This window comes from Cupressus sempervirens, chromosome 10 (assembly GCF_028749045.1).
Source record: "Cupressus sempervirens isolate cs-2001-9-10 chromosome 10, ASM2874904v1, whole genome shotgun sequence".
NCBI classification, from domain to species: Eukaryota; Viridiplantae; Streptophyta; class Pinopsida; order Cupressales; family Cupressaceae; genus Cupressus; species Cupressus sempervirens.
In genome coordinates, this window is record NC_143127.1 from 808,543,314 (window position 1) to 808,567,528 (window position 24,215).

A 24,215-nucleotide genomic window follows, 5' to 3' on the forward strand; every position below is an offset into this window, starting at 1 on the left:
CCAGATGCCCAACACTCCAAGTTGGATTCCAAGAGTCAAAAACTTATGTTCACAAGATATAGTGACAACCATAAGGATCATCGGTTGATAGATGTAGACATTGTTCATCTTGTCTTTGATGAAACGCGTGGACCTTTTCACCCATCCTCATCTATGTAGAATTATGAGGATCAACGTTTTGAAGGCTTTTGATTTGGGTGCCTATCTTCTGATAGGTCTACCTAATGGGAGGGATGGTGTAAATTCGAGTTTGAAGATGCTCAACCTAAGTTTCCTCTAAATGATGGTAATCTTCCTCTCTAAATGATAGTAATCTTCCTCTTGTTGAACCTATTCCAGATCTAGTACCGATTCTAGCTCCAACATTCGATGTTGGTTCTTCTACTCTTTGGCCTAAATGGTGGGCTAAGATTATTGATCTTCATAATGATGAGCTCATTGAGGGTAGATCATCCAGAAATAAGAGCAAACAACAACATACAATTAATTTTTCTCTCATGGCCAACATTCACAGTGTTTATGAGCCTTAAACATATTCAACGGCTAAAAGGATACCTAAGTGGGAAAAGGCCATGGAAGCTGAATATCATATTCTTTAGAAGAATCATACTTTGGTCCTTTCTGATCTGCTTCCACACCCATGAAAAAGGACTTAAATTGTTAGCTAAGTTCGATTCACCTATAGTAGATAAATAATTGTTCAGGCAACTAGTGGGTAGTCTCATCTATCTCATTGCCACTAGACTTCAATTTTGTAGTGAGCTACATTTCACACTTCATGACAACCCCTAAGGTTAATCATTGAGTAGCAACGAAGCGTGTGCTGCGTTATGTGAAAGGCACTTCTGATTTTGGACTCTTGTACATTCAGAGTCAAGATCCTAGAATTCCTGGTTACACAGTAACAAATTGGGCAGGTTTAGTTGATGACAAAAAATCAACATCTAAGTATGTGTTCAGTTGGGGATTTGGTGCAATCACATAGACTAGTAAGAAGCAATAGGAAGTGGCTCTTTCCTCAACAAAAGCAAAGTATAGTGGAGCTGTTAAAGCAACTTGTGAGGCAATTTGGCTTCGATGGATGCTTGCGTATATGCAAATATCTCAAGCAGGTCTAAATCCTTCATTTTGTGATAATCAGGGAGTTCTAAAACTTGCCAAGAATACAATCTTCCTTGAAAGAACCAAGCATTTGAAAACTAATCATCACTTTATTCAACAGCTTGTTGAAGACAAATCCATTCAGTTGCTGTATATTCCAACAGTGAATCAGACAACAGATATCCTCACCAAGTCCCTCTGTCTAGATAAGTTTGTAAAAATCAGGGGCTCTATTGGTGTTGTTGATAGATTCACATTAAGGTAGGGTATTAAAATAATATTTTATTATTTATTAAATGCTCAATTATGTACTTCATTGTAATTTTAGGTGATAAGATCGTCTCTGATCTATTTGCTGTTTCTTTTTAGAAACTTGCCTACTTTGTATATATTTTAAACTTATTTATTGAGCATCTTTGCTCATTGTTAACATACCAAATATTTTACCAATTACTTGCATAATAGTGTTGTGCTCTTTTTCTCTATTAATGAAGGGCAACATTCTAATAATCTTATGGAAGCTCTTGCTATTGTTCATGCAATTGAGAGAGGGTGTTCCCTTGGAAATGTGTTATTTGTGAATTTGACTCATAGATCGTGGTGGATATACTAAATGAGTAGAGATTGGATGATGTTATTTGGCTATTAGCTTTTGTGGCAAAGTAGAATTTGAATTTGTGTTTTTCTTTGGATCATTTTCTTTCTATCATATTCTTTGGTTGTGGGATAGAGTGGCAGATTGTTTGGGTAAATGGGCCTCCAGGAACTTGGACAAGTGGGGTGTGGATGATTGGGGGATTTTGTCCCTAGAGTACTCGGTGACTTTGGAGAAATTACTTTGTCCCTAGGCTTATGTAGTTTTGTGGCTGTTTTGGTACATTGTCATACTGTATTTGGTGTATCTTTTTTTGGGCATGAAACCTTTGACTTTGTACTCTTTGCCTTTTTAAAGCAATTTTTACCTTTTACCTAAAATAATAATTAAATCAATTATTTCCCCATTATTCTCCCATATATTAAATAAATACATAATTAATCTAAAACCTCATCCATCATTAGTTGATTAAACACCTCAAGTTTAGTAAACTTATTAATCATTTGCACATTTCTTTGCAATTTTGTTTGAAATAAAAGAAGACTATCTTGCACAAAGCTTCAAATGCATAAAGCTCTAAACTATTTTTTTCAATCCTGACCCTTCAAAATTTTGAAAATATCAAACCCTTCCTAGCTTCCAATCTTTTACCTAATCATGTGCATCAACCACCAAATGCCACTTGTAAGTTTCTCATCCTCTCTTGCAAATGGATCAACCCCATCCTTCCATTGCACAAGATCAATCGTGTCAATCATTGTCCTCATCCAAAATCTACAAATCAACTATTCCTTTAGCATTTCTCTGCATAGGATTTGGATGATGATAGAGATCCCAAGTTTTGGATATGCTATAACTTGTAATAGCACTTGTAGGTTTTATGTGTGTTTCAAGTTACCTTCTCAAAGCATATGTATATGATTTTAAGAGGCATGTCTTTGTATGGACATTTCTCTTTAACTCTCAATAGCTATCAATAACATTTTCTTATTGTCATGATTAAGAGTGATAATAACTTATATGTGTGTGTGTGTATATCTATATATATCTCTAGTGAGTTTTATTTGACTGAAGCTACACTAACATTAACACTTCCTCTTTTTTAAGAACGATAAACATATGAGTAGATATTACACCACTGGTAATTTAGGAATGACAAATTTTAAGGGTATCTTTGATTAGATCTCCAACATTTTGATATCACATTTGATATCATGAGTATTGGTCTCTAGAATATCAACATATGATATTCACCAAATACTTTGAGTAATGTTCTGCAAAATATCAACACATGATATTCACCAAATACTCAATAAGGTAATGGCTTGCAGAATATAACATATGATATTCACCAAATACCTTCAAACAACTCATAGACCATCAAGTGAATGGCATCTAACACGTAGTTGTTGATTTACAAGATATAATTTATCATGATCTGTTTCAACATTTACATAAAATGTATATCATGATTTAAGTTATTGTAAGATCGCCACCTTCCAATAAATTCTACAAATACAAGTGATGATCATTTGAAGTCATCACACCTTCATGATGTACACAGTGGGTAGGCCTATACATGAGTGACATCAAAAGTTAACATGAAGTCACAACAGATATTGCCATGTGGTGTTGTTATGACATCCACCCTGAACCGTATCAGAGAATAAGGTTTTCACCCTAAACTCATCTCTCATAGAGAAGAATGTATTAAGAGGGATTGCACTCAAAACTTCTCCCTTACAAATAAACTCTAACCTTTTGACCCCCTTGTCATGGTTACTAATAAAGTGTCAAAACTCCCTCTGAGTCTGATATCAACTTTTTTGACCTCTTACCACAATGTTGTCTTTGATGAAGTGTTAGACTCCCTTTGAATCTGATATCATCCTTCTGACCTCTTGGCAACAAGTCATGTCATACTTCCCTAGTTCCACAATTATCTTGATGGTGTAAGGCCTTCTAGCCCACATACATGAAAATTTATCTCATGAATCATAGTCCTTTAATTGTTATTGATCATCGGAGAATCGATCTCGACATGGTGTACTCCCTCTGAATCAATACGACCAAGATCATCAAAAGTTTTGACTGAAGCATATCTTCTATGTGCTCCCTCTCTTTGTCAAAGATTGCCTCTAATGGTTTATCAAACTCCCTTTGAATGTTTATCTTTGAAGAAACTAGTTACAATCTATATAGAACCTTCCTCTTTGAGAGATGTCTCAACCCAATCCTTAATTACAACATGGGCAGGCCCCTCACTCTCGAATTTAAAGATTGTCATGCCCAACTTCTAGAAGATTTGCTTCTCGATGTGCAAAAAGAATCCTGAATCGATCATGATCTCTGTGAAGAATTCAAAGAATTATAGAATTGGACATATGCCACACTTAGATACTTTTATCTTCATAAGTAATCACCAATGTGTATCTCCAATACGACAATCCTTCTGGTGACATAGCGATCAATGTGATTTACTTGTGGTGCGCCTAACATTAAATATACTACAATTACAAGTCATATTTTTAAGATGAATAATAGAAGTTTGGGTTGGCAAATTCATTCTTCTTATACTTCCAAAAACCTGTTGTGTTTTTGGCATGATTATTTATATATTTCTCATGTAAATATAATCACATGTATTCTTTTGCCATTATTGGTTCCCGCCTAGTGTCTCATGCAGCTTGTTAAGTTTATGAGGTTTTCCAAATATGCTGTAACTTGTAATGGCACTTGTAGGATTTATGTGTGTTTCAAGTTACCATCTCAAAGCATATGTATATGATTTTAAGAGGCGTGTCTTTGTAGAGACATGTCTCTTTAACTCTCATTACTTTTTCAATAACATTTGCTTATTGTCATGATAAAAAGTAAGATATTGACTTATGTGTGTGTGTGTGTCTATATATATATGTATATGGATACATTAAATGAATTGAAGTATATACCTCATATATATACAAACTATTTAATATATTCTCATATATATTAAATATCATTTTATCCGACTGAAACTACACTAACATTAACACAACTAACTTCTTGTAAAGCTCAACAATGATAATATTTGCCCAAAGATGGAAATATGAAGTCACAGAAACCATATAATATTTTGACTCAAACTATACATGAAGGAATGAATTCGATGGCAATTACAAATATTTGGCCAATATTTTGTAAAGTCAGCCATGCATATATTCAATGCTTCTTTCTAATAATCTTTAAAGAAATAATTAACTACTTCAATTCTTAACATTCGATCAGACCAAATAATTAGAAAAAATCTAAAGATGTCTTATAAGAAATCAAGACCCACAAATTATTTCAAATAATATCTTATGAAATGTCAACTCCACTTTAATCACGAGGCATAAATCCATGGAAATTTCATTTATAGATAAACTCATGAACATCTACAGTATATTCTCCTGCATTTAACATATCCAACCAATCGTCGGCGGCTCCCCAAATCGTCTTACTCTAGACCCAAACATTTTTCTTGGCCCAGTTTCAATTACTATGAGTGGCATATTCTTTGTAATGTCATAGTGGATGCAGATACCAAGCACTCAAAAGTCTCCATGTGGGATCTAGACCATACTTTTTCACTACGGCTATTTAACAGACTACAAGTTACAATTTATTTTTGCATCAACAGCGACTAGTTTGGGAATGAGTTAGACACGAGCATTCTATAAAACTTGTATTTAGTTAGGGCTCACAAATCAGGTCAATCCTTGCATAGCAGAGGCATTACGGGAACACTGTGCATCATCACAGATCTTGCCCTTGTGCATTTGATGGTCTACAGGGGTTTTTAGACCATTTGTATTTGATGGTCTACTCATATGTTGACAAGTCCTTGATGAATGTAGATTCCATGAACCAATTTGGTGAATGTCGAAAAGGTGGCAAACAAGGTAGCATGTCCATGTATGAAAGTGAATCAACCTCCGAAGACAATGAAGAATCCTAATAGGAAGATATGGGAAGAGAAGCAATGTAGCCTCCCCTCAATGATGAATGCACACCCATGAAAGAAGCTCCTTGATGACTGAAGAAGTTGCACCATGAAAGCTGAATGATGTTCCTCCTTGTAGGAAGAAATGATGTCATAGGTGTAGTAGAGAATGCTCCTCAACTAGTAGGAAGAATCCTTAGAAGATATGATGTCTGAATCATGGTCCTCGAAGAGGTGAAGCAAAAATGGTCTCCAATGGCTATGAAACGATGCTCCTATGGCGCTGATACCATGTAAGAATTTGGTATAGCTATGATACCATGAAGAATTTACCTTAGGGCAAAATAATGCCAAGATCAAGAAGCACAAGACCAGTACAATATGGACCAAATAATGTATGATCATAACAATATGAGAATGAATAATTGATTATCTTTGAATATCAGATTATTCAATGATTGATAATTGATGTTGTATTGATATTGATGTTGTAGTACACTAGAAGTGCTTGTATATAAGGGCCTCTAGAATGACTAGGAGTTAGCAATGTGATAAGCCTCACAACTAAGCACATGTCCACCAAGAGTGGATTATCCTCCACTGAGCACAGAGTTAGTGCAATGATGAGAGGATAAGCCTACATAGGTGTGTCACGTAAAATTATGTTGTAGACACCATGTGCTTAATCAGAGTGCGAATAACTGTGTTGTCTACATGACAACTCAGTTAATTATGCAAACTCTAGTGTTGTAGACACCATTTGCTAAAATAGAGTTGCTAACTCTTGTGTTGTCAACATCACAACTCATATGAGTACGCATACACCTAGGTGTCTAACTAATAAATAATAAAATAATGCATTTAACCTAAGTAAATTTAAGTAAAGTGTAAATAATAATTATTTACACTAACAATTTTTCATGTCGTGTTATCACATTGGACCTTCTCTTATACCATGTTAGAGATCCCAGGTTTTGGACATGCTGTAACTTGTAATAGCACTTGTAGATTTTATGCACGTTTCAAGTTACCTTCTCAAAGCATTATGTATATGATTTTAAGAGGCATGTATCCATAGAGACATGTCTCTTTAACTCTCCTTAGTTATCAATACCATTTGCTTATTGTCATGATTAAGAGTGTGATAATAACACACACACACACATCTTTAGTGAGTTTTATCCGACTGAAGCTACACTAACATTAACAGATGCACGGCAAGCTTGTGCTGTTGAAATGAGCAACCATATTCTGTTTCCTTCCAACCACAATCAACCATTGTGAACACATTACATGTTCAATAAGGTTTGTTCTGGTTAGAAGTTTGCACCTTTTTAATTACTTGTTTACTTTGCATAGCTCAATTGAAAATGCAACTAGGTATTGAATCCGCTAGTTTACTATTGTTTTGTTATATATTTTGGGAAACATTTCATGGATATACATATCAGTCCTATCCTTTCCTTTTGTAATTCAGGGATCAGTATCTCTAGGTTTGCGAACATGTGGTTTCTATATCTGAAGATGACAGTTTTCATATTCCTTTATCTTTATTATTTATGGTCTGAATATGGAATCAGTTCTACTTGTTTATGTTTTCTTACTTTAAGTTTCATGATTTATGAACCTAGGTCTTGTTGGTAAAGTTGATTTTACTGTACGACATCTTTCATCTGCAACAAATACATTTCCAAGCAGTTGGTCTGATCTCTCAAGAAACCGTCCTTGTCTGCAAGGAGCAAATGGCAATAGTTTGCAGGTATTAGTTTTCCAATTAACCAATCATTGACGAGTCACTTAAATTTCAATGTCCTAAACCCAAGTTTCTTGGATGAGCTGAATTAGGGAATTTATGTTTGTGTATGCATCAAATGATTTCTGTTCATTTGCAAACTAAAATACAAACCACGCCTTTGATTTTAATTGTTCTTTGGTTTTATGCAGTGTGCTGCTTACACAGCTAGTTCATCATCAGAGACTACTTGGACCATGCGGACGACCTTTCCAGAATATGTTGTAGCTCTTGCTACAATTGTTGGATCAGTACTATTTTCAGTATGTTTTGCTTTCGTATATGTGTTTATACATTGTCTGTCATGTATTGATTAGAGCTAATCATGGAATCACTCTTTCAAGCATTTATAATTCTTAACTTGAGCATTTGTATTTTAACATGGGTATGGGCATAATTGTTCTAATTGCACAAGCACCATGATTTTTGACTGCAAGCCACTAAAATATATTTGATAAATTTGGGTAATAAAGATGTGACAAGCAATGTATAGTTTTCTGTCATCTGCTTGTTAAAAATTGATAGTCTGTGTTTGAACAAATTCATAAGATTATTGTGGTGAATAGAAATGATTAATCTACAGCAACGGAACAGAAAATGTTTATTCTGTTTGCAGTCTTTTCATTGGCAGCTCTAGTTTCCTTATTACAATATGAACTTTCAAAGTGGCTATTTGGTTATTGCACTATCTTTGAATCTTTATATTCCCTCTTATTTTTCAGATTTTCTACTTTCAAAAACAAATACCTTTTTAGGCCATAATGCACCATCAAGGCACTATGTTACAAAATACAAAGATTTTACTATGTTACAAAATATAAAGATTTTCAAAAGACTCACTCTTGCATTTATGCTTTCCAGAAGGTGATATATTGGGAAAGAATATTGCTGTTCAGCAACACTGCATTAAGTTTAGGAAGAATATATGTATATTAGTTGTTAATGGGCTATGGTTTGGTTGTTTTTTGTATGATCAATTAACTTTTGTGATATCAATTACTAAGTTGATGTTTGTATGCTTATTATATAGATATTTGGTGGAGTAGGAATTGCTTGTTTGCCTTTGGGTCTTATATTTTCTTTCCTTCGCCGACCAAAAGCTGTTATTACTCGTGCACAATATATCAAGGTTGGTTTGAACTTTGGATCCCAGTTCGCTATCTGTGGGATTGGTGATTTTTTATTTATTTATTTTTTCATATAATGATGAGGGATTATAACCACAATATAGGAAGAGTATAAAATAGTTTGCTTTTTGTAGGAGGCAACTGAATTAGGGAAGCGGGCAAGAGATATAAAAGAAGCTGCTGCGGCACTTCAAAGAGAAGAAAGAAGTGGTAGTAAGGGAAGGAAATGGCGAAAGAATGTTAAGGCAGTTGAGAAGGTAATATTTATATTTTTTTAACATCAGTTTTATATTCAACTTTTGTGTTGCTTTGAGTGTTGATTAAATTCAGGTATAGTAAATACTGGATGTGATCCCAAAGTGAAGGGAGTGATAAGCTCAAGGAATAGCCTTGTATGTACAATGGCTATTGATAGCATTCATTCCTTTAACATTCTTTGTGTTTCATTCTTTTCAACTTGTTGGGTCCATATCTACATAGTGACTAGCCTCTAAAAGTTGTTCACTTTTAAAAGAAGACAGAAGACAAATGTAACTGCACAAAAAGTTGCATAGAAATATAATGCCACAAAGAGCTTATTAGTAATGCAATCCTTTGATACTAATATGGTTCTAATTTAAGAAAATGTTTGCTGGTGTACGAGTGCATAAATTTCATCAGTATTGTGGATTAAAAGTGAAGATGCATGCTGATCCTTTGAAGTCAGTAATGCTATAAAAAGATTTATTACATGCATGCATCTTTTAAAAATTCATCCTGACTATTATCATTTCTACTTGTGCTATGGAGAATCTGTCTCATATTAACTTGTTTGGGAATATGAGATTGTATTTTATTTTTCAAATAAAAAGCTGCTTCTTGTTTCAATGATCGTTGGAAACTGTGGGTCTCTATAAGTGTTCCATGTGGTATTTCTATCTTGTAATAGGGTAACTTCAAGCTTTTAGTGAAGTTTAAATTTCCAAAAAAAATGTATAGCTATTTCCTCATATAAGATTCTATCATTTTGTCTTAATGTGGGGAAGAAGTTGATTTTGTTTCCCTAGGAACTTATCGGCAAGGCATTCTCTTCTTGGGTTGTGTTAATGTTAATATAGTTTCATTCTGATAAAACTCACTGAAGATATATTTGTTATATGCTTTGTGTATATATGAGATATATTCTTTTCTAAATTAATGTGTGTGTGTGTGTGTATAAAATTTATTATCATATGATTAATCATGATAATAACCAAATTCTATTGATAACTAATAAGAATTAAAGAGACATGTCTCTACGGAGACATGCCTCTTAATATGATATACATATGCATTGACATGGTAGCTTGAAACACACAGAAAATACAGAAGTGCTATTACAAGTTACAGCTAAAAAAGCAATCATACTCTTAACATGGTATCAGAGCAAATCTGGGATGAATAATCAGACACATATAAAGTGATAATGATACGAGATAGTTTCTACCATTTCTTATCATGAGTTTCACCTTGCAAGTAAAATTTGAATTCAATAACAAGTCATCTATGTCTGGTTTGGTGATAGTAAGTCATCTGAGTTTGGGTTGATGATTACAATAAATAATATTGAGCTCTGTCAGGGAACAGAGGTCTGCCAAAATAGAATCAGACCTTCCAGTATTGGTGGATATTGCGACAGATGAATCCTGATGGTTATATGGCCACACGTTCTCTAGGGATGTGATAAAAATCTATTTAGTATGTACAAATATGAATGCCAATATTAATAATGTAGAACCTCTATAAGCAACTACACTCAGAAAATTATCGAATTGAAGTTGTAATGCTATGTGGATCGTCCTGAATGTTGTTACTCCATTTTGGATGGTTCCGGTTGATATTGGAGTACTACACAGTAATAAATATCGATGTGGTAATGAAGTATTTTTTTTCCTATGTTTGATACGCAGGTCCTTAAGCTTATGGAAATTGATGCAAATACCTGAAATGAATGTACCGAGTTAACATTTCTTTTGAAGTCATTTGGGAGGATATTTGGAAGCTAGTAAAATTATTCTTATCCACATGAGGGTCCAAGTCGGCAATGTCAAAAGCGTGACCAAATATGCCTTGCTAGGAAATATTTAGGGTTTACAGTACTACAGTGACTGTGGGATGTCTTTATAATATTTTTCTATGTGACTTAATATCTATTTAAAGAGATGACATATATCAAGCAGATTTTAAAACTTGATTATCAATGGAGCCATATGCAAGTGCAACTCTAATTAGACACTATCCCATTGCTGAAAACATTTTATAAACATCAATTACAATATTGATTCAGACAAAGAAGTGTTGCATGAGCTGGGAGCTTACAAAATGAAGGGAAAAACCAAGTCAGATCAGAAAGGCTCACATTCAATGGTAAGATCGTAGTGCAAGAAAAATTGCTAACAATACATTGTAATGAAGTTGCACGATCATGTGTGTCACCAATTCAAATACTATGAATCACGGTTGGAATGAGAGGATCATTGAAATGGATGCTACCACGTGATCCCTAGCGATAGATAAGGTCTCTCACTTTTACAATGAGGCAACACATTGAAACAAACTTTAGTGTGTGAGATTGAGTCCTGCATTGAGAGAAAATTAAAGATTGAATTGGTAAAAGCTAGAAATCGCTTAAACTCCTTGAGTGGTCCTCACTGTTGGTGTATTGGTTGAGAGGGAGAGGGAACTCATGTTGTGGGAAAGGAAATTTTGATGATCGATGGGATTCTAAAAGCATTGTACAATGATCTTAAGCATCGTCTGATTATTGCTTGAGTCCATGTTCCTTGTTTTCACTGAGCTGGAAATAGTTAGAGTGTCAGTTACAGCCAGTGTATATCTGAAACAACAAGAATTGGGAGCGATATTATTAAAAGGTGTTATAGCAACTTGTGAACTCCTTGTGCTTGGTTGTTGTCTTCTTGAATAGAAAGAAGGAACGAATTGTCCTCGAACAACAACATCCTTAAGTCAGGCAATCTGGCATTGATCATCGTCATAAGTTTTTGTAGTTAGGACCCATAGTGATTAGGGCAAGTAAAATGATTTATCATCGCAGGGATTGATGAGGGAAGATTCTTTGGTGTTGCAAACCTTACCTTCAGAAGAAAGTCAAGCCTGGGGATTATTTCAATCATCTAGCATATGTTGTTTGATTGTGTAGTCCTTTCAAACAGAATGTATGAATCATATATCTTGCAGATCCCTGCAAATATCTGTAGAAAGGATTTTTGGATCCTCAAGTTTCGGAAAATATAAAAACATGTGTTGCTGCTGACGAACTTTGTGAGGTAGCATCAAGTTGTATTTTTGGTAACATCAGAGGACATACATTGAAAAGGAGGAGAGAGAGAAAACTCGCAATGAGGAGATAGTGAGATTCCTAGTGAAAGCCATTCAAATATCATCTCGAGTATATTAATCTTTGATCACAAGAGATAGGTATTTTATGATTATACTTTTGATTACTGGTCATGAATTTTATGTAGTTAATTCATGTTATAATAATGGGATAATAAAATATTGTATGCTTCCATCATTAATATTTTCCTTCTAGATAGTTTAGTTCTATGAACTATTTGTAATCTCTTCAAATGAAATACTTTTAGGATGGATTAAGAAGTATAAGAAATTGTACTCAAGTGAGAAAGATCTTGATGTTTGCAGTCATGAGATTGATGGATGAAGATAATTCTTCACAGAGGAGAATTTCACGTCTAGAGGGAATTTGCCAAATCCATCGAGGGCAACCTTGAATGAAGGAGTTAAGGAGGTTGATGTGCACTTTCATGAATAATGCTATGAGAGGTAACCTTTGACAAAGAGGGAGTAGACAGAAGATATGCTTCAATCAAACTTGAATATTGTGGGTGTATTAATTTAGAGAGAGTAGAACATGTCAAGATGGATTCTCCAGTGATCAGAAACTATATTAGTTAGAGGTCTATGATTCATGGGATACAATTTCATGTATGGAGGCTGGAAGGCCTTATGCTATCAGGATACGTATTGAACTAGGGAGAGATAAGTTTGAGGTGAAAACCTTATTCCTTGATATGTTTCATGGTGGATGTCATGCCAACACCACATGACAGTATTCATGGTGACTTTATATGACATTTCAATGTCATATGTATGGCCCTGTCCCCTTTGTACATCATGAGAAAGTGATGAATTTCGAATGATCATCACTTGTATTTGTAGAAGTTATTGGAAGGTGACGATCTTACATAACTTAAATCATAACAAACATTTTGTGTAAATGTTGAAATAGATCACGAAAGGCTTTATCTTATAAATCAACTACTAAGTGTTATATGGCATTTAATTGATCATCTATAAGTTGTTTGTATAGATATATGATAGGTACTTGGTGAATATCTTGCCTTGATATTTTGATAGGCCATTACCACATTGAGTACTAGGTGAATATCATTTAGTTGATGTTCTGATAGGCCATTACTCAGAGTACTTGGTGAATATCATTTGATTGATGTTCTGATAGGTCAATGCTCAAGTTACCTAATATGATATCAAAAGTGTATTTGGTGAATGTCATATGTTGACATCTGATAGGCTAATGCCCATATGATATTATATAATGGAAGTCTTTTGATCAAAGATTTTCTTAATGTGTGATTTCTCAATATTACCAATGGTGTAATATTTACCCATGTGTTTATCCTTCTTAACTAAGAGGGAGTGTTAATGTTAATATAGTTTCATTCGGATAAAACTCACTAAAGATATATTTGTTAAATACTTTGTGTACATATTAGATATACTTCACTAAATTAATGTATATTTATATATATAAAATTTATTATCATATGATTAATCATGATAATAAGCAAATTCTATTGATAACTAATAAGAATTAAAGAGACATGCCTCTTAATATGATATACATATGCATTGACAAGGTAACTTGAAACACACAGAAAATACATGAGTGCTATTACAAGTTACAGCTAAGGAAAACAATCATACTCTTAACAGGTTGACACTTCTTTCTAATCCAACATTTTATCCACATTGCTACCATTTTAAGTTAAAACTTGAAAAACTAGTTATAAAAAGCTACTTGGAAAAGTAGTTATAAAAAATGGTATAAGAATTACTTTTCAAATGAAACTTGGGCAAAATAGTGAAAACACTAAAATTTTGATTAGTTGATTACTAAATGGAATTTGACAAAAGACAAAATCAAACTGGAGATTTCTGTTATATCAAATATATCACAAAGATGATAACACTGAGTAGCATGATGTCAAAATAAGTACACAGTGTCAAAATTTAGTGAAAGGAGGCCTCTTATCATCTCCAAATGAAAGCTCCTCATCACTTGAACTACTAGACTTGTTATGGTGAAGCTCCACCAAAATAACATCAACCAGCTCTGCATCTGAAGTCCTGGAATCCTCATGACCCTGTGCTGACTCTTTTGGCTTAACAACCCATTGTGCTGTTAGACTCTTTGTACACAAGTGTCTTGGGATCAATAACACACAAAGCACTATGTAAAACCACAAGCTTCTCTACTGTCCTAGAACTAAGTTTTGTTCCTCTTAAGAGAGTGAATGAAGCTTTAGGTAGACCAGTTTCTCTCAGCAGCTGAAGAACTCTAAACTTGGGATAGCAATTGATGGCTAGAGTGGTACTCTTGGATTCAGGTCCATGACAGTTACACTGCAATTTGGGTTTCCTGTGCCGTATTTGCCACATCAGTCTTTTCTGTCTCCGAACAACCCCCCAAGAGGGGCAAACTGGGTCTACTGTGTGGATCTTGTTGGCATCTAGAGGATTATACATCTTCTCAATGTGCCTAAAGTACCTTGACTTCACCTTAACATCCTATATCAGTGTAGCTCTTCTAGTCCTTGTATTGTACCACTGAGATTTCATGGATTGAAATAGAAATCCTGTAGTAGGCTTCTATAAGGAGAGACTTATGCTCCAAATTAGCGTCTTGCACCTATTTTCTTATGATAAACTTTATGTTTTTGTTTGATGAAGAGGTTTGAAATTACTTCTATATCTATAAGGAGAGACTCATGCTCCAAATTAGTGTCTTGCACCAATCTTTATATGATGAACTTTATGTTTTTGTTTGATTAAGAGTTTAGAAATAACTTCTATATCTATAAGGAGATACCCATATTCCAAATTAGTGTCTTGCACCTATCTTTACATGATAATACTCTATGTTTTTGTTTGATGAAGAGGTGTGAAATAATTCCTATATGAGTGATTGTTGCTACCGCAATCTTGATCATCCAGTCAAGTTTTGGTTCTATTTTTGGTTATATTGGCCATCTGAACAAACACCATGGAGCAGAGAAATTTCCCTATGGAGGCTTGCAAGAATTCCATGTAGATTGGTTACATAATTCCGTGTGATAATGTTGAGGACCAAGTTTTCAGATTAAACATTTCATGTAAAATGGGATTCTTTCTCTTGTTTTGTTTATTACATACAAAATATATTTATAGATATGATCAATGATATATATAGTGCTAAATAAATTCACGCTCTTCTTGGTTATGTAAAGTTTGCTTGGTTTTAGTACATAACAAAAAGTACACAACACCATTATTGCAATATGAAAAGTACATAACAATCAACACTTCTGTACTAAGTGTGATGATAAGACAGATCTTCACAGGGTTGAAATTACACTCAGAGATGAAAAATACGAAACCTATATTCTCATTGCTGCAAGATGCTAATCTCTAAGTGCAGTCGACTAAAATGACAACACCTGATACTGATACATCTCTACAAAATACTCACAATACAAAAACAGTAATAATGATTTCGAACAGCAGTTGAAATCCTCAGAGGTATCTCTCTGAGGCTATTGAATGCATTACTCAACACATACGTTGTTGCCAAAATGAAATCTCTCATCAAATACCAATCAAGAGATGTTACAAAATATACACGTCCACATAAAATATAAAATGACACCCCCATAAAGAGAAAAGTTAATGTGAACAAGAGAACTGATGGCTTCCGAATATAAACTGCCAACATAAAAATGATGCCATTTCATATCATTTACGGTGCCAATCATCACACATGCGGAGCCATGAATATGATTCCAGTCATCACAAACATTACCATGTCATGCTAGCTGACTGTGAGTAAGATAAAAACAAGCAGCAATCGAAAAGACCAAGATGAATGCTGTAATCAGATGACTGGCAGAAACAGAACTAGATGAAGGAAGTTGAAGGATCACACAGGTAAGAATGATATCTCTCGTAGCTACAACTTTGAGGACATTTTCCCAGAAGGAATTCCTCAAGCCAGTGCAAACTAGAAATGCTAGCTACTTTATTTTGTTGGAGAAGATGCTTGAGGTTCAGGGGAGCCTACAAACAAAGGTGGTCAATACAAAATGGAGTAGATGACATTAGTTAAACACACTGGAGGGAAGAAGTGTCAAGCAAAGAATCCTTGATGATGACTGGTGGTCCATAATGACGTAAGAAAATTGTTATTGCAGAATTAATAAAACTATTTCTGATTTTGACAGTTGCTAATTTAATTAATTTAAGAATTAAGAATTTTAAACTCAAAGATGTTTTTAACTTGTAATTTTCTTGCACTTGCTGATACATTTGCTCCTTCATTAAACCTATTGTGCGAGTCATTAGATATGCTGATACTGGCTCTCCTCACCTTGGAGAGATTTATGAGACCTTTGATAGCATGTTTGGTAGATTAAGCAAGTTATTCACTTTAGGGATCCTATTTTGATATTTTATGAGGAGCATCTGTGACACTACAGTGGAACATCATGAACACAATGCTTCACATAGAAGCCTATGCTCTCAATCCAAAATAGCATGCACTGAGCAGTAAGACCTGGGAGAGTGGCTCCATCAACTTATGAGGAGGTGAGTATCAAATCTGAAATCTCGAGATTTCAATTTAAACTATAAATAGAAAAGTTTATGATTATCTCTTCATTTTTATTTATCATTACTTAATATGTTATTTTGTGTGTTCAACTAAGGTAGGGCTTCATAAGGCCCTCATAGAGATGATGCTACTAAATTTTGGGGTCAATGACTTGCAATAGCAATTTTTTTGGTCCAACTTTTGGTAGACCAGAGGCGAGGACAATAGAGCTACATTAGCCCAAACTGATCCTATTAGATGGTGGATGTGGCATGGTAGGGATGCATTTGAGCCAAATATACTTTTTGTTTGTCTTCTTTTAAAGGTTGTCAATTGCTTTGTTGCAGAGAGGAATTGGTCCACATATAGCTCCTTCCAATTAGTCAAGAGGAACAATCTTACCTTTAGACGATTAGAGAATTTAGTGGCTATTCATAGTGCATTGCGGCTACCAGATCGACAAAGTATCAAGTATCGTCATACTCCAACCTTATACTGGGATGTCAATCTCGAGGATGCTATGTAGGTGGAGGAGGATGACATGCCTCTAAGATTGCTTGGGGTTCCATTGGATGAGAAAGACCCTCGACCTACCGGTGACTTAGAGGCTAACCTTGAAGTTCTTCTTTGTGACTAGTAAACTTCAACTGACAAAGGAGAATTTCAAGGTTACCCCAAGTTTTTGGAACCGGGGAACAAGGGGAATGATTTTGTTCCACCGTTTTTTGTGCCAAATTTAGGAATGGCTATATAAAATATGGGGAAAATTTAAAAGATATAGGGAATTTTAAATGGTCATATGAAGTCATGGATAAAGCATGAATATGTGCATTACTGAACCTTAACATTTTAGATTTGTGTTCAATTGAGGCATCTGTTAAAGATATGATCCATTAAACTATTCTGTAACTTGTAATAGCACTTGTGGATATTTATGTGTTTTCCAAGTTACTATACAAATGAATATATATGTGATATAAAGAGGCATGCCTCTTAAAGAGACACGTCTCTTTAATATATTAACTTACATTAGTTATAGTTATAACACAATTAATATACCCTCAATATATTATAATGATTATATATATATATATATATATATATATATATATATATATATATATATACTTAATATAAGTTAATTATCCCATATATAATATTTGTTATATATTATATATCTCCTATATATAATATAATTTATCCAATAGAATTATAACATTAACACTCCCTCTTAATGAAGAAGGATAAAACACAGATATTACACCATAGTTAATATTTCAAAAATAATAAAATAATATATGATATCATGTAAGTATTGGCATATCAGAATATCAACATATGATATTCACCAATTACTATTTGATATCATGTTAGGTAACATGAGCATTGGCCTATCAAGATATCAATCAAATGATATTCACCAAATACTCTAAGTAATGGCTTATCAGAACATCAACTGAATGATATTCACCAAGTACTCAATGTGGTAATGGCCTATCAGAATATCAAGGCAAGATATTCACCAAGTACCTAAAATATATCCATACAAACAACTTGTAGATAGTTAAATCAATAACATCTAACACCTAGTTGTTGATTTATAAGATAAAGCCTTTCATGATTTATTTCAACATTTACACAAAATTTATATCATGATAAAAGTTATTTTAAGGTCATCACCTTTCAATAACTTCTCCTAATACAAGTGATAATCATTTAGAAGTCTTCACTTCTTCATGATGTACAGAGGGGATGGGCTCATACATGTATGATATTAAAACTTTGCTTGAAGTCTCCACGAATACTGTCATGTGGTGTTGTCACAACATTCACCATAAAACATATTAGAGAATAAGGTTTCTCCCTCTTAGTTTGATATCAACTTTTATGACCTCTTAGCACAAGGTTCTCTTCGATGAAGTGTCAGACTTCCTTTGAATCTGTTATCATCCTTCTAACCTCTTGGTAGCAAGTCATGTCATGCTTCCCTAGTTCAATGGGTATCTTGATAGCATAAGGTCTTTTGACCTATCTGCTCCCTCTCTTTGTCCAAGATTGTCTCTAATGAACTGCCAAAACTCCCTCTTGATATAGAAGGTTACTCATAATCTCAATAATCAAATATATTCACTTCAAGAAGCCTTACTTTATCTAGCATGATCATCAAGTGACTAATGAATTCTAGATCAGAAACTTCTTTAGAGCTACTGTCATAAGATTGAGTCCTGCACAATATTCGGTAGAATACATAATGTACCAATCTTCTTTTCCTGCAAGAACATCCTTAGAGACAAAGGAAAAGATCAAGGCAAATAGCTCTTTATAGTAATTATAGAAATACAAAATAAGAGAGAGACTACAATGAGTAGATACATGCAATACCCAAGGATAATAAATGCTTATCTGCACATCAACAAGTTGCTCCAATCAAGGTCCATATGCATCAAATCAGGAAATGCCTCCATGTAAGAATTTGTCAAACAATTTGAGTATGTCTTTTCTGCTCCCATATAAGGATGGTTCAAATGGGAATAGAACATTGGTTATCACTCACCCTTACAATGTTAGATTCCCACTCTTATATTATTGAACATATTTTGCATCTCATCATATGTGATCGACTTCATCTTTGACATTGTTGGTAATAGATGGCCAGAACATACCACGAGTTTATAATCCTCTACGATCACTCGTCTTTGCCTATTTTTGTTCATAGACTTCATAATCCTTATCAAGAACCTCTCAATCAACAACAATCACATGAGCACTAGTAGGAACTGGGTCTAGGGCATCCCTACTATTCGCCAAGGCTAGGTGGCCCCTTTCATTGGCATAGGCTTGCAAATTCAATAACTTCCTATTCCTCTACATGGGAGATAGAATTTTACCAATCATAGAAGTGAACAAAATATAAAGAAGATCAATTTGGACCAACTTTTCTCGATCATGAGTGTACTCTTGAAGACATAATAGATGTTTCTACATTGGAGCTCATGAAGGACATGGATCCAAGCCTCTCACGTGCTTAGGAAGAAACACATGTGATACAGATCAACTTCCTTTGTAGCTTTGTACAATTTATCTTTCACTATCATTTCCAAGTGCCCTTTGTGCATGAACCCAAATGCATTGAATGGATGATTTTCCTTGCATCATGTCGAATCTCTAAAACCCTTATTTCTCTCAATGGGATTGGGTAATGTCTCCAATTGCCTCAACCCAATTTGAAATTCATTAAATCTCTTTCCATTGGCAGTTGGTCCCTCGCATGGGTGACTTGCACTTACACCGTGAATTTGGCGGATCTTTCATACATAATTCCCTCCACTTCCAATAGTGAGTTGACCAATAATTTTCTTAATGCATCATTCCATCACCTTTTTATTTTATTTCTGTGATTTGCAGCCGGTGTAAGAGTCACTAATTTTCTAGAGTCACTAATTTTCTATGTCTCAGTTTATATATTCAAAGTGTATCCACGTATTTGCCATCATGGCATTATGAATTGGTACGATACTTCATGGGTTTCATACATTAAATTTTTTTCTCCTTCTTATCGCTTTGTATGTCCCTGTGGGGTGTCAGCAATAAAATAAAGTAGTTTGGTCATACTGATCCATTTGTCACCCATGAGGGTGGTCAACACGTTTCTTACATATGGTGATGATCGAGCTGGTAACTTGAGGGGCCCTCCTCATTTTAAATTATTTTAAATATACCACCATTATTTATGTTTGTCATTGTTCCTTTATTCTTTTCTTCCCGATATCTCCCTCAAAGCTATTCTGTTTAGCGTTGTCATTCACTTACATCTTTTTCATTATTTGGTCCATTGTATATTTTATCTATTCTCATTGATCCACAGGATGGAAGGCTGGAAGGTGGAGTTTGTGTTCACAACATAAATGAATGCAAGAAAATGAAGTTGCCTAACATATTACACACTAGGCTTTTCCCTCAAGTAAAGGATTTCTCTCTGTGGTATGCAACCATTGTACCTTGTCTTTTGTATGCAACTTCCTTTTGCAATCACTTGTAATTCTGGAGTGCTAGAAGATTGTGATATTATTTTGTATGCTATTACAATTGATGTTTGGTATGTTTGAGATCAATGTTTATCATCAACACCATCGACTACTCCCATCTTAGTCAATCTGTTTTGTACTCATCATCTCTTAGCCAATGGTATCTCATATTTGCATACTCTGCTTTTTGTATGCCATTAGTTGTCTTAGATTATTTTTTCCAATCACATTTATTGATAAATTGCTTATCTTGATCAATTGAGGCATGATTTATTGTCTTCATCAACTAATGATTCTTGCATCTCTGTATTTTTCTTTTTGTCACCATGTAATCTGTTTCACACGGATTTAATGATGCTTGGTGGAATTCCATATCGCTAAACACAAACAAATATTTTATTAATAACTGCAGCTTACGTCTGCAACCAATGCAGAGAATCACATTAAAACTCTCTGAAAAACAATCTTCATACCCCATTCCATATTTTGGGTAAATATGTACTTTTCTGCCAGTGTGCTGCCCTCGACCAAGTATAATATCAAGTTCACACTCAAGGTGATTACGTGGCCCTTTCCAAGGATTGACGCTCAATTCAGAAATGTTGCAATGCACATACAACCTGGGTCTGAGTCGGTGATCTTGGCACTGCAAACATTAACATTTTTTAGATACGGGAAGACATTCCTTGACATAATTGCACCCACCAGTATTGCACTCCAACAGGCATCACTAAAAAAAATTGAATCAAGTAACTTGACTCTGGATGAGACCATATTGGTACTGATCTATCGAGCATTTTTATCCATCAATGCATTCTTCTCATTGTATATCTAAAACATTGAATCAAGTAACTTGACTCTGGATGAGACCATATTGGTACTGATCTATCGAGCATTTTTATCCATCAATGCATTCTTCTCATTGTATATCTAATAATCATGATAAGTTGAAGAAACTTGTCTCTCATTAAAGAGAAGGTACAGGAAACAAATGCTGCTCTGATACCATGTTAAAGATATGATCCATTAAACTATTCGATGACTTGTAATAGCACTTGTGGATATTTATGTCTTTTCCAAGTTACTATACGAATGAATATATATGTGATATAAAGAGGCATGCCTCTTAAAGAGACATGCCTCTTTAATATATTAACTTACATTAGTTATAGTTATAACACAATTAATATACCCTCAATATATTATAATGATTATATCTATATATATATATATATCTATATATATATATATATATCTATATATATATATATATCACTCTTAATATAAGTTAATTATCCCATACATAATATTTGTCATATATTATATATCTCATATATATAATATAATTTATCCGACAGAATTATAACATTAACAACATCAATTCAAAAATTCAAACACTAATACTAAATTCAAAGTGCTTTCAGAAATTATTGTCAATATGCACGTGATATTAAAAATAGCATACAATTTATAAACTTATAATAGGATTCCCAAAGTTTACGTTGCTGCTATATAGTTTTACTTAAAAACACAGTACAATGCTGCATGCCCCTAATCTGTGTCTCCCACACCTCATCAAAACCAGTTTCTATGCGATGTCCCCTTTCTTAAAGAAAATTTAATAAATAAATAATATTAAAATATAACTACAATTTTATCAATTTTCTGAAAGAGACAAAATTGCAAGAACATACATGAAGGGACTAAGATATTTAAATTGAAAGATATTGAGTATGAAAGACTAGCATTAACTATTTTTAGTTGAACAACTAACCCATATAAGGCCTAGAACTCATTATTAATAAGATGACACAATAAGAATCAAATAGGAGATAATAAGGCACATTCAGTACTGAGGACCATTGAAGGATCAGGAAGGGAGAAGATATTGGTGTACTCATTACAAGGAAGTGAACAGTAGAAAAATAGTCATATTTAATTGCTGCAAGCATTGTTGGTATGCTGTACGAGTCAATGCTGAAGTACAAGATATTTATCTGAATTCGGTCACGGATAAAAGAGCCATTATATGATCTCATATGTATATCTATATTATTATATACCTGGTAATATATGTATGTATGTATGTATGTATTGATATATATCCAGTAATAATAATTAAATCTGAATTATATATATATATATATCACTAATTACCATCAACAAGATAGGTTGGTTTGTGTAGGGACAGGCGGAGTATTTCAGCCACATGATGGGATGGTCCCGAGATGTGTAAGAACATTGAGGGAGTCCACTTGTAGATTTTTTTTGAGTCCTAGCATAGTGATTCCCTCATCTTCCTTAGGGTATTGATTAGGAGAGGAGTTATTAAACGTGATAGTTTGATATTAAACAATGGAGATGAAGTCTCATGAAATAGAAAAGTACAAGACGATATTTCTAAACGAAACAATCGTTAATTGAATATGAAAGTAGATACTATCTAGTAAAACTAAACTCACTATAGGCAACAATTAGAAAATGATGGTTTGGTATTTTAAACAATGGAGACAAAGTCTCCTAAATAGAAAAGCACAAGGTGATGTTTCTAAAGGAAACAATCATTAACTGAATACAGAAATATAAATTATCTACTAAAACTAAACATACTAAAGATGACCATTAGAAACATTACACTATTAATTTAATAGAAGTAAGGAATTAGGGCTTATGTATAATTGACCAGTGATTATTTCTTAATTTAAAAGTGATGTATGATAATGATTGGGAATTGGCATTCTCCTAGCAAGGAACATTAAAAATTGTCATTTTCCAACATAATCCAAACCCTAGATGGGAATTTTAGGGTAAATCAAGGCCTAATGGGCTAGATTACACACTATATGTTCTTGGAGAACATATACTACTTGTGGTTAAATTACACAATACAAATCCCTACTACAAGGAACTTGTTCTTGTGCTCTTGTCCTAGTTGGTGATAATTGTGGCTCAGAAAGATAGGTTAGAAGTAGAGTTCAAGTAGGACTTTATCCACCTAACTAATTAAAGCAGTCACACATGAAGAAGAGTGCATGTAGGACTCTACTTTATGGAAGCAAACTTCAAGAACGACTCTATTTTGTGGAAGTGGACATCAAGTAGGAGTCTACTTTTTCCAACTGCTGTTATAAAAGGAAGCTGAGGTCTATTATAGAACTCAATTATCTTTCTGAAGGAGGACATTGAGAGAGAAAATCAGAAAAGAGATTTCTGATTTTTAGTAGGGCTGACAAGAGAAGTTTTACAACAGTTAACAACAAAGGAGAAGGTAGCAATACAAAGTATAATCCATGTTTGCTGTTTTGTTTGTTACTTGTTTTAGAGCCATTTTACCATGTACTAGGAGCCCTTGTAAGTTTTGAAGTTATTTTGAATGATGAACTAATTCAAGAGCATATGAACTATGTATGATTGTGTTTTGCTTTTATACTTTTCTGCAGCTTTATTTCATTAAATAAATCTAGTAGAGTAAATCAAGATCTGATCTATTTACCTAGATATTGGATTTAATAAATTAACGTGGTATCAGAGCTTTAAAGTCTAAAAGAAAAGCACAAGACATATATGGCATCCAACAGTCTCAGGTTCGAGAATGGGCTAGATCAAGTTTCAAAAATCTAGCCATGGAAGGCAAGAGTAACAATGCTTTTGAAAGGGCGACTTGTGGGAGAATGTGGATAAGGTTCT

General features: G+C 34.0%; 1 protein-coding gene across 3 annotated transcripts in view; it reads left to right on the top strand.

The window, feature by feature from the left end:
* The window catches only part of LOC149536396 (LIMR family protein At5g01460-like), a 120,994-nt gene that overhangs the window by 46,228 nt on the left and 50,551 nt on the right, over positions 1–24,215 (top strand). For all 3 annotated transcript variants that reach the window (XM_089806861.1, XM_089806860.1, XM_089806859.1), the window contains 4 exons: positions 7,292–7,419; positions 7,605–7,715; positions 8,483–8,581; positions 8,714–8,836. In XM_089806861.1, the coding sequence (XP_089662987.1) occupies positions 7,292–7,419; positions 7,605–7,715; positions 8,483–8,581; positions 8,714–8,836 (461 nt within the window). The remainder of the gene's footprint in view (positions 1–7,291; positions 7,420–7,604; positions 7,716–8,482; positions 8,582–8,713; positions 8,837–24,215) is intronic.